The sequence below is a fragment of the Heterodontus francisci genome, chromosome 36 (assembly GCF_036365525.1).
Source record: "Heterodontus francisci isolate sHetFra1 chromosome 36, sHetFra1.hap1, whole genome shotgun sequence".
NCBI classification, from domain to species: Eukaryota; Metazoa; Chordata; class Chondrichthyes; order Heterodontiformes; family Heterodontidae; genus Heterodontus; species Heterodontus francisci.
Window position 1 is genome coordinate 12,613,775 of NC_090406.1, and position 11,878 is coordinate 12,625,652.

Here is an 11,878-nt window from a genome sequence, read left to right on the forward strand (position 1 = left end):
CTTGCTGCTGCCACACTAGCCGCCCTACCCCTCGGCCATTCGCTGCAGGCCTCCACGCTTTGTGCCCTCTCTGCGGTTCGCTCCCACCCTCGAGGCTTTCTTCCTTCGGCCACCCTCCTCCTTTCCTTTCCCCCCCACCTCAGCTGCTCGCTCCAGGCCTCGCCACTGCTCTCCCTACTCCCCTGGGCCGATCGTTCCCCACTCCTCATTTCCTGCCTTCTGCCTTCCGACTGCTCACTGTCCGCTTCATCAAGCTCCTAGCTCTAGGCCATGCCACTTCCCTCCTCTCGGCCTCTGACTCCTGCGTCAACCCATCATCCCTCGTGGCCCACCTTGCTTCTTCAGGCTGCATGGGGAAAACAATCGAATGTGGGAGCTGGTTGGGGGGGGGAGTGGGGGCGGCATGGCCTGGGTCTGGCGACTGGGGGGAGGAGTGGGGGAGCAGGGAGCGAGCGGCCAGAGGATGCGATGGTGGGGGAGAGGTGATGGGAGTGGGTTGGGGTTAGCGGGGAGCGAGTGGCCGGAGGTGGTGGGGAGCGGCGAGGCCGGAGTGATTGGCTAAGGGAAGGCAGCAGGGAGCCAACGGCGAGAAGACGGGTGTGGGAGAAAGCGGCAAAGCGAGGGACAATGACGGGAGGGAGTGGGTGGCTGTTGGGGGTGCGATGGAGGCGGTGATGGCAACTATTGAGGGGATTTTTGGGTTGAATTTATTTGTTGTGATAAATTGAGCAGTGCTATCTTTAATCCTGGCAGCTGCCTGAAAAGTCGCAGACAGTGATGTTTCAGTAGAAGAGGCTGCATTTGCGCATGTGCTAGTACTACGCCACCTAGTGGTTGCATTGTCAGCAAACGCAGCCTTAAATTAAACTGTTGCCAGTCGGGTTTCCCAGAGCTCAGGAAACTTAGCAGCAAAAAGGAAGCAGGAGCTGCCAATTCCAGAAGGTAAGTGTTTTTTTTTAATGGGTCATGCAGAGAAAATGATCCCCCGACCCCTCATGGAAGTCTTTGGCTTCCCTCCCATTGATTGCGGCCTCTCTCTAGTCCATGCTGCAATTGGCAACCTCCCTCATTGTGAAGGAATCTGACCATATGAGGGGTTAAAAGTGTTATTTTCCTATCTATGAGCGATTAAATAACTTAAAATCTTCCTAAAAAAAATTTTTAAATTTCATTTCTACAACACATATAGGACATGAACCTGAGTGAAAAAGCTTGCCTCATCTTGGAACCATAAAGGCAGCTTCTGTTAAGGACTCACTGCCAAAGTCATTAACCTCACCACACGGTGAAACATTAATAACATAGTTTTGCAAACTGTCATGAAAGCCACTGTGTAAAATTTGATAAGATGGTTTTATACTGATAGCCCTAAATCACAGTCAGCTGAATTTTTGACAAAGCTAACCAAACCCAAACCCCAAAACTGAATTATAATCTGGAAACAGTTATTTAACTAATGAAAAATTGACCATCACAAGGCTCTCAGCTTGGCTTTTTTAGAAATCTTTGAGGCCTGGACCTTACCTAGAAATTAAGTTTATATAGCCTTTTTTGGGAAATAAAAGGGGTGAACTTGCAGTTAATATCTCCATATGTAAGAAATTAGTTATGCAACTTGAAAAACAGTATAAATATTGGAAGTACACGTTGGATTTTTAGATTCATTGGACTCGTTCCAGTGTGTCTCACGGTAAAGGTATGACTACTGGAGTGAGGTGATGATAATTCTCCCTTTAAATGAGACAAAGGTATCTCTCTAACTCTGCAGTCTTCTACTCGGGGTTTAAGGTACATGTCACTTTAATAATTGATGGATATTCTACATAAATGTTTTACTGTAACAATGTTTGGATTTAAAATATTGGATTCTCTACTACCTCCTGCTTCTAGTTTTCCACCCAGCAGCTGGCAGCCTGTCAATGTAGCCTGGTTAGAAACAAGGGAAAAAATGATAGTCCTGCCATTATATTCAGCAGGATATCCACGTCACTGACCTCACTGGATTTCTACCGCACTTCCTTCCCTCTCCACAAATATCGGAGGCATTGTGACATGCAAAAGCATTTCCTCAGCAGTTGGCTTTTTGATGCATTTTATTAATGTTTCATCGGTGGCAGTGATACTTTTAGCAGTTGAACACTAAGAGATGAACTTCAAGTCTCTAGATAGTAAGGAGAAAAAAAGCTAAGAGCAGCGTTTGTAGATAGTGGGTCTCTGAGCACTGTTCTCCTAGCAATCTACCATCAATATTAAAGCACCTTTTTTAAAGAAGGGAATTGGGTGCCAGTATAGTATCTTCCACAGTGACCTACCTTATTACATCTAATGTGATGATTCTGCAGTATCACATGCAAATTAGGAGAATGCATTTGTAGAAATGCTGTTTAGAGATTTTGTCAAGTAAAGCAGAAGATGGCAAAAGATTCAACGCAAAAGGTTATATTGCATTATATAATGCAATATAAAACTGTTCATTTGGTAGCGTTCACCCTGTTTATACTCTGGGATCTATTTGGCAACATAAATTGTCAGTGCAACTTTGGGGCAACTGCGCATGCATGGTTTCCATACATGCTGTCATGAAGACCTTACCTACCATGAAGGAGGCATATTAATTTCATCATATGAAGCATTAATTTTAAACTGTTGCTGGACTGAAAAGATGACTTGTTTAAAGAGATCACTGCTGTGGCTAGAAATATTTGCATTCTAAGATAGTGATCTGGAGAGACAATGGAACTGCTCCAATTAACCCAAATGGATTTTGATCACCAGAAATCGAATGTGTAACAATCCAGCACTCCATCCACCTCTTTTTCTGCTCATCGCCCCCCCCCCCCCCCCCCCTCTGCCAGGGTGCCTGATAAGATGGAGAATCCAGAAAAAATACAGCAGAGTTTTTTGGAAAAACCTAGTCACACGAACAACCTGTTGGCCCAAGGTTTTCTAATTATGTTCACAGAACAGTTTGAAGAGGGAGACTGCAATTTGAAGACAAAAGAGAAGGAAGGTCTCTCCCTGGCGCACTCTTTCACGAATTTTCAGATCCACTGAAGTCACTTAAACCTCAAGAGAGAAGATTCCTACATTGAAACATGTTTGAAAGCGTGCACTGGGCCCTAATGTAACAGCAAGATTTAACTGCAATCAAAGACACTACATCGAACTCAAAGAACAGTAAATGAACTCCAGCTATTGCTTCACACTTTTCCCCTTTATTCTTTCTCATTTTCTGTCTCTGTCTGCGTGTTTATCGCATATGCATGCGAGCATCGTTGCGTATTCGTAGTAGTTTTAACCGAATTAGAGTTTTACGGTTAATAAACTTACACCTTTCTTGTTTAAATCTAAGAAAACCTATCTGGTTGATTTCTTTGCCACTACAATTGGAGAGCAGTAGACAAGGAATCACTGAGGGGAAGCTAAAATACAATGTTTTTTGAAAAATTAAACCCTGTTATGGTCAAACCAGGAAAAGGCTGAGAGGGAACCCTTGGACCCCTTTCTCACCAGGTCGTAACAATGCAGTTACTAAAAAGTCATGTTGACAACTTCACCATTCTTGCTGCAGATTTTTTTCTGATGTCGAGATGCAGCTGGGGGGAGGAGGCACGTGCAAGCCAGCAATTTGGTGGTGTGTACTGGCCTGTAAGGGGGCTGAGAATTCAGTCTGGCATTGATCAAAGTAAAACAGCAGATGCAATGTCGAGTGCTTCCAAGAGTAATTGTTTTATCACTGTTTGTCTTTAGTCTCCAGAGGCAAAAAAAGATTCCAGAGGAGCCAAGAGTAGTAAATAGGATGCCAGATAGTAGAAGGAACAAATTATTTTATGAAGCTGTGCTAATACCTAGACTGTGGTTGCATATTATTAGCGTTACTATACTTTAGCCTTTGAGAGCATTAACATTCTTCTAAATTTAATCCTCCAATTGTTTTGCACTTCTGCAAAAGTTCAGTTTGTTTCACCTTATGGAGCACCTGCTATCTATTTGCATTTGCTTGGCAATCAATTCTGTTTTGAATTTGTTTTTCTCTAACACATACCAAGGTGTATGATTCTGCCTTGAGTTTTGGTATAAGTTACATAAAACTATTCTTGGCAGGCATTGTTCCTCTAATGAGGAGGGCATGTTGTATTGCACAAAACTGAAAACTGCCACTAGTGAATATTACATGGAATAGACGGCACAGAAACAGGCCATTCGCCCAACCATGGTTTATGCTCCACTTGAGCCTCCTCCCATCTTTCCTAATCTAAATTGATCATCGTAACCTCTATTCCCTTTTCCCTCATGCTTGTCTAGCTTCCCCTTAAACGCATGTATATTATTCACTTCAAATATTCCCTATTGTAGTGAGTTCCACATTCTCACCATTATTTCAATAAAGATATTTCTTCTGGATTTCTTGATGACTATTTATATTGATGGCCTCTAGTTATGTTCTTCCCCACACGTGGAAACATTCTCTGTCTACTCTATCAAAACCTTTCATAATTTTAAAGACTTTTTAGGTCACCACTCAGCCTTTTTTCACGAGAAAAGAGACCCAGCCTGCCAATCCTTTGCTTATGTGTATAATGGTAAATAATAAACATAATTTTTTTAAGCAAAACACTTCTTTATATTGTCCATTTTACTTTTATTTCAGTAACTGCTTTTGGTCTCAATTTTGTTTTTTGTGCCTCCATGCCCAATTTTGAGCATTTACTGCATTAAATTCTTGCTTATCAGGGTGTCTGGTCCCGAACATTGTTTATTGAGCCGTGCTGATAAAGGGTGTGTGTGTGTGTGGACTTCTGTGATAACAGGGTCAAGCTTGGCTGTAATCCCTTCCCTTCTACAAATGAAAAGCCTACCAACATTTGCTATCTAATTTTGCTTATGGAGAACAGCCATTTGGGTACTGGGGCCTTTGAAACTAGGTTTCAGCAAGTGTTCACGTCAAGGTCGTGAGAAAAAGTAGAAGAAAAAAAAAAGTTAATAAAACTTAAAACTAATTTGGTAGAGGGAGGGGAACCAGGATGAAACATCAGAGGAGGAATAAGGTGCATAGAGGGTTGGGAGAGATATATTAGTATTAGAAGGGTCCTCTGGAAAAAGGAGGGATCAAGTAGAGAAAACTGCAAAGGAAGCCATGCTGGATCTAGTTCAGTGGAATGAAATGGGGCAAGAGGAACACATTTCAATGGGCCAGCATTTGGAAAACAGTGATCATTATCATTAGTGGAGAGAGAAACAGAATAACCATTTCAAGTTGATGACCTTTTGTTCTGATGAGAGGTCACTCACCCTGAAACAGTAACTCAGTTTCGCTCTGTACAGATGTTGCCTGACTTGAGTATTTCCAGTGCATTCTGTTTTTATTTCAGATTTCCAGAATCAGCAGTATTTTGCTTTTGTATCACTGTCATTAAGTTTAGTGTAGTTACGGAAAAGGACACGGAAAAATCAAAGGTGAAGATACTCGAGTGGAAGAGGGCTAATTTCAGTCAGCTGAGAGGGATCTGACCTAGGTGCATTGGAAACGACGATTGGCAGGTAAAACATTAAATGAACAATGGGAGGCCTTCAAAGAGGAGGTACTTGATGTACAGACAGGACACGTTCCTATGAGGAAAAAAGGAAGGGCATCAAAAACTATAGTTCCTTGGATGATTGAAGATGTAGAGATTACAATGAAACAAAAAAAGGTAGCTTATGATAAATGTCAGATTCATAATACTATAGAGAATCAAGCAGAGTACAGAAAGTAGAGGAGAGAGAATATAAATTAAATTCTTCTATTTTAAAGCACATGCAGGAACAGGGACCTGGGTGGTTACACTTTTCCTTATTCATTTGTGGTATGTGGGCATCGTTGGCAAGGCCAGCATTTATTGTTCATCCCTAATTGCCCTTGAGAAGGTGGTGGTGAGCTGCCATCTTGAACCGTTGTAGTCCCTGGGGTGTAGGTGCTGTTAGGAAGGGAAATCTTTAAAGGTGGCAGGAGAAGGCTGTTGCTTTTTTTTTAAAAAGGCATGAAGGATCCTTAGTTTTAGAAATAGTCAATAGAGTCATAGTGCAAAAGCAAGAAAGGTTTTTAAAAAAGCAACGTTGGGCTTCGTCTGTAGTGTTGTCAAATTCTGAGCACCACATCTTTTAGGAAGTACATCAAGTCCTTGGAGTAGGTGCTGAGGAGCTTTACTAGAATGGTACCAAGGATGTGGGACTTCAGTTATGTGCAGAGACTAGAGAAGCTGGGATTGTTCTCAAAGCAGAGAATGTTAAGGGGAGATTTAATAGTGTGTTCTTAATTATAAAGGGTTTTGATGGAGTAAATATGGGGAAACTGTTTCCAGCAGCAGGAGGGTTGATAACCAGAGGACTCCGATTTAAGGTAATTGAGAAGAACCAGAGAGGAGATGAGTATTTTGTTAATGGAGCAGAAGGGTGGTGGAAACCGATTCAATAGTAGCTTTCAAATGGAAAAATTATGGGGAAAGAAAAAATGAGTGGGACTAAATGGATAATTCTTTCGAAATATTGGCACAGGCACGATGTGCCCAGTTGACTCCTGTGTTGTATTATCCTCGGAGGAGGGATGTGTTTCTCTTGAACTATCGCGTAATCCTAAATGTACAAAGGGAGAAGGCTGTGTGTGTGTGTGTTCTGTTGCACTATATCACCTTTTAACTGATTGCCAGCTGGAAAGATAATCTTGTGCAAAAGTCCACAGATGTGAGTTCTTGAAAAGGAGTACTTTCCCAAGCTGCCTTAATTTGTTCAACACTGGAGCAAAACTTTAATTTCAAGTACTACACCAAGTATCCTGTTGCAGGCTGCTTCTAAATTCCTATTTTGAAGTTTAAATGCCATGACTAAAGAGTTTATTTTGTCACATTTTGTATTATGTGCTAGAATTGTAGGATATACTTTGGTTTTAATGAATACTTTTCAGAAAAATTAAAAGTATTCAGCGATGTGTAGTAAATTATACTTTTGTATGTGATGAATGTTATGACTACATGGTTCTTTCATGTTTGCAAGAATGGGCTTCAGTTGATATCATTAATATTTACCGTGACAAATCAGTAGTTTGGGTTCTGTGCGATATAGCTGGCATGATCTTTTTAATTGCATATTTTAGAATTGGGAAACCACAAATGGTCAAGGATGCTGCTGATGGAGGGGGTTCTTATTTATAATTTACTCTTCAAATCTCTAAGGTTTCTGTACTTTGAATATCAGGTATTACAGGTTTAGGTATACTGCACATGTAATGGTACTTAAACATGTGTTTAAACAGTAAACTTACAATCAGGCCTAATGATTTTTTGGGGGGACGGGGTGGGGGGGTCAAACATGTGACAGTTCTGAGCTTGGTATCTAAATACGCATTACAAATACCTAATTTTTCTACATTTCTCTTGCTCCTTGCACATGACAATGCACAACTCTGCATTAGATAATTACAAAAGTTAAGGTACAGCTCCATAAAGGAAATTTTAATAGACCTGTCCCTCCAATAATTCCTTCGGCAACACCTTCCGAACACTCTGCCTCTACCATCCAGAACGAGAGCAGCAGGTGCATGGGAATACCACCACCTGAAAATTTCCCTTCAAGTCATGCATGCTGACTTGGAAATATGTCGCTGTTCCTTAACTGTCGTTGAGTCAAAATACTGGAACTGGCACCCTCATAGCTCTGTGTACCTACACCACGTGGACTGCTGCAGTTCCAGAAGGTAGCTCTCATCACCATCCCACCACCTTCTCTAGGGCAATTAGGGATGGGCAATAAATGCTGCCCTTGCCAGCAACACCTACATCCCATGAATACATTTTTTAAAACTTCTGTTTTCCTAACTTAAATGATCTTTTTATCATAGACGAGTGCAACTCCTGTAGTTATCTCATCGGTAGTTTCACTCTTGTAAAATATAATTGCTATTCCATCAAATGGGACATCCAACTATAAGTCGGTCTTTGATTCAGTCCTGTTCCATACCTGTTTCCTGCTTCTGCATAAATCCCAATTAAAAAGGAGGCTCTATACTCGCAGCATCACTTGGCAGCTTCACGTGCGGCACTTATGGCAGAACTTGCCTCTCCAAGGATTGACCTTCACAACCATCAGCAAAGGTGCACCAAGAGAAGACACCCCATCTAAATGGATTGTTTGCTGCGTGTCCATCATCTTTCATAGATGGGAGGATGCCATCCATACTCATATGCTTCCCTGTGCAGAACTCTCTTTTTTCTTGCACTTGTTATCTACTAATTAAAATTTTCTACACTGACATGCCTTCTAATTGTATTTACTGAAGTGACTAAACCGACCATTACTTTAAGATCAACTGTGGCTAATAGCCCAGTGGTACATTAAATTGACTTAAAGTTCCCTGCTTAACAGGCTAAAAAGGTTACTGTTACTGCAATATAAAGGGAATTCAGTAGCAGTATAACATTAGCACATTTCAGGACTGCGGTTAACCCTTTCCTTGCAACACTACCAAAGTTGCAAAGGTCAGGAAATGGTATGTGATGAAACCTGAAGATTGTTGAAAGTCCCACAGATGCAGAGTAAAGGAATCTACTCTGCCTCAGCAATGTTCTCAGCCCTAATCTCGTAAGAGAACCTTCTGCACCAATACATCGTTTCCCAATACTGATGCCAAACATCCATTGGACCAGTTCATTTCTGTAGGTCCATGCTCAGCAAGAAGCTCACTTCATGGATGATGCTTACTGGTATCAAACAGGAAAGTTTAATAATATAAAGTTTTGTGAACTTGAACACATACCAAGAGGTGAAAGGCCAATTTATGTTCCACCACGACCACCTGGTTTCACATTACTTGAAAGATACCTGCATTTGTCTACCCCCTTTCACAACCTCAATGTCCCAAAGCGCTTCACAGCTGGTGAAGGAAAGTAGGTGGTCTCTAGATGTTAAACAGTGTTATCACGAGTTGTATTTGCCAGTTGCTTCTGATGTAATCCCCTTAATGGATGATGTCACAGTACTCCCATAATGCGCTCTCCAGAAACAATACAAGGAAGAGCATAATTCTATAATTGTACCACTGAACATTTATCAAATTAAATGAATGCTATAAAAACTTCATGCTCACAATTACACTTGACGAAAACCCTGGTAACTCTACTATTTATTTTAAAAAAGAAGTGGTTTCCATTTAGAGTTAATTTACTAAAGTAATTGTGTAAATGCAACTTGTGTCTAGATCATGTCATGCTCACTTAGAGTAGCAAACATGTTGTAACTTTATTTCCTTTTTTAAAAAGATACTGTTGGAGTCTGGCATTTCTCCCAGTAAAACTTCCAAGACGGATTCAGATTGTTTAGATGTCCAACTAATGTGCTTGGATAAACAGTAAGTATTGAAGCAAATTAAATTTCAACTTGCTATTACAAATTTTGAAGAGATCTAAGCTGTTTAATTTCTGTTGCAATGTTCCAGAAAATCCAATTTCTATTTTAATAGCTAGCATGATTTTTATAGTTATTAGTATGAATGCCTTATTTTCTTACCAATATCTGAGGAGACCTACTTTCACTTCTCAGCCAATGCTGCCCTGACCTGACATACAACAGGTTGCTGTGCAAAAATTGTCCAAGAATAAGATTTCCTCAGGAAGTTGCATGAAAAAGAAAGATGAATTTGCTGCTACCTTTTGTACGATGCTATGTGCAATGGATATAGCAATGCAAAACTGGGAAAGAATGTTAACTTTCTGTCTAGCAGATGTAATCTAACTGGAGGGGCAGGTGGTTGCAAAGTGGGATGATGTGATTTATTAGTCATTCTGCAGTATATGATTTTATTGAATACCCACTGCATGCTCCTTCACGGAGCATGACAACCAATGAGCAATGTGGATGACCACTTGATACCTAAATAGATAACTTTAAAATTTTGAATGTATTTAGTGTTGTCGCCAGGTTAATGTAATGTAATTATATATTTTTTAAAAGGGCAATTTTCATTTAAGCTAGTTAATTCTGTGTACTACTCATGATTCATCACCTCAACTTATTCCACCACTGCTAACATTGGTGAGCAAACCTTAATGCTCTCTCCAAATGCAATGCAACTTCGGAAAGATAAAATCCATAATGGTGCTACTGGATGATTTTAACACTTCAGCTGGACATAGGAATAAAATTTCATATGCCCACCACTACACTTTAATGAAATCCTAGTGGCAGCATTGACAAATGATAATTTTGGATATGCTTTCACCACTGTACATATATAAAGTTAGGTCACAGATCAGCCATGATCTCATTGAATGGCATAACAGCTGGAGAACCTAAATGGCCTCCTTCTGCTCCTATGTGAGCATTTTACAAAACAGTTAACATCATGCAACCATACAATATAATTATTTTGTATTTTAGATTAACAGTTAAGTGCAAAGACACAAGACCATTTGAGCTAAAACAAGCTGAAAGCATCAGCTCTGATTTGGGTAAGTACTTGTTTATGAAACATGCAAATTTCATAGCTACATTTTAGAATAAGAAAAGTATTTGAGCAAGTTTAATATATGGTTGATTATTTCTACACACCACTATTAGTCAGTAGAGTAGTCTGAAATTCAGGAACCAATCCTAGATAAGATGTTTATTTCATGCCCACACATGAAGTGTAGCTAACTTTACAAGTTTTCATTGACTATTGCATTTTTCCTATTTTTGCTTTGCCTACTTGTAGGAAATAAACGAACGTATGAATTAGGAGTAGGCCATTTGGCCCTATCAACCTGCTCCGCCATTCAGTAAGTTCATGGCTGAACTGATTACTCCACATTTCCACCTAACCCTGACAACCTTCCACTCCCTTGCTTATCTAGAATCTATCCACCTCTGCCTTAAAAATATTCAAAGACTCTGCTTCCACTGCCTTTTCACGAAGAGAATTTCAAAGACTCATGACCCTCAGAGAAAATTTCTCCTCATCTCTGTCTTAAATGGGCGACCCCTAGTTCGAGATTCTCCCACAAGGGGAAACATCCACACTGTCAAGACCCCTCAGAATCTTGTATGTTTCGATCAAGTCACCTCTTACTCATCTAAATTCCAGCCTAGCCTGTCCAATCTTTCCCTGTAAGACAGCCCGCCCATTCCAGGTATTAGTCTAGTAAACCTTCTCTGTACTGTTTCCCAATGCATTTACATCCTTCCTTAAATAAGGAGACCAGTACTGTACACAGTACTCCAGATGTGGTCTCACTAATGCCCTGTATAGCTGAAGCATAACCTCCCCACTTTTGTATTCAATTCCCCTTGCGATAAACAATAACATTCTATTAGCTTTCCTAGTTACGTGCTGTACCTGCATACTAACCTTTTGTGATTCATGCACTAGGACACCCAGATCCCTCTGCATCTCAGCTCTAATCTCTCGCCATTCAGATAATCTGCTTTTTTATTCTTCCTGTCAAATGGACAATTTCACACTTTCATAGAATATAGGATAATGAGCTGCATTGCCTATTCTGTAAACTTTTTATGTATTGATTTGGTACAGACATGATGCAGTTAACATATGCTTCTAAGGAAGAAACTTACAGGTACAGTATATGTTGATGGAGGAATTTTATCAGTATGAAAGTTATAATCTTCATAATATATGCAAATCTGGAAAATGTTGATTTGCAAAATAGACCAACTCCAAACGCCTGTTGCACCAGTACCAAGGTATTGCTTTGCAAATTTGTGCACATTATAATTCCATTTGAGGAAGCAAAGTCAAACTGGCTGGCTATTCATTGACCACTATTTCTATCAATCTGAAGTAAGTGGGAAGAGGTACATTTTTCTCTGGATGTGGACAGTTATTGCTGCATTATGGTCCATCCCTAGTTGT

General features: G+C 40.3%; 1 protein-coding gene across 1 annotated transcript in view; it reads left to right on the forward strand.

The window, feature by feature from the left end:
- The window catches only part of LOC137351435 (PWWP domain-containing DNA repair factor 3B-like), a 55,849-nt gene that overhangs the window by 30,993 nt on the left and 12,978 nt on the right, over positions 1-11,878 (forward strand). The window contains exons 3-5 of the mRNA XM_068015880.1: positions 9,291-9,379; positions 10,408-10,478; positions 10,724-10,787. Of these exons, the coding sequence (XP_067871981.1) occupies positions 9,291-9,379; positions 10,408-10,478; positions 10,724-10,787 (224 nt within the window). The remainder of the gene's footprint in view (positions 1-9,290; positions 9,380-10,407; positions 10,479-10,723; positions 10,788-11,878) is intronic.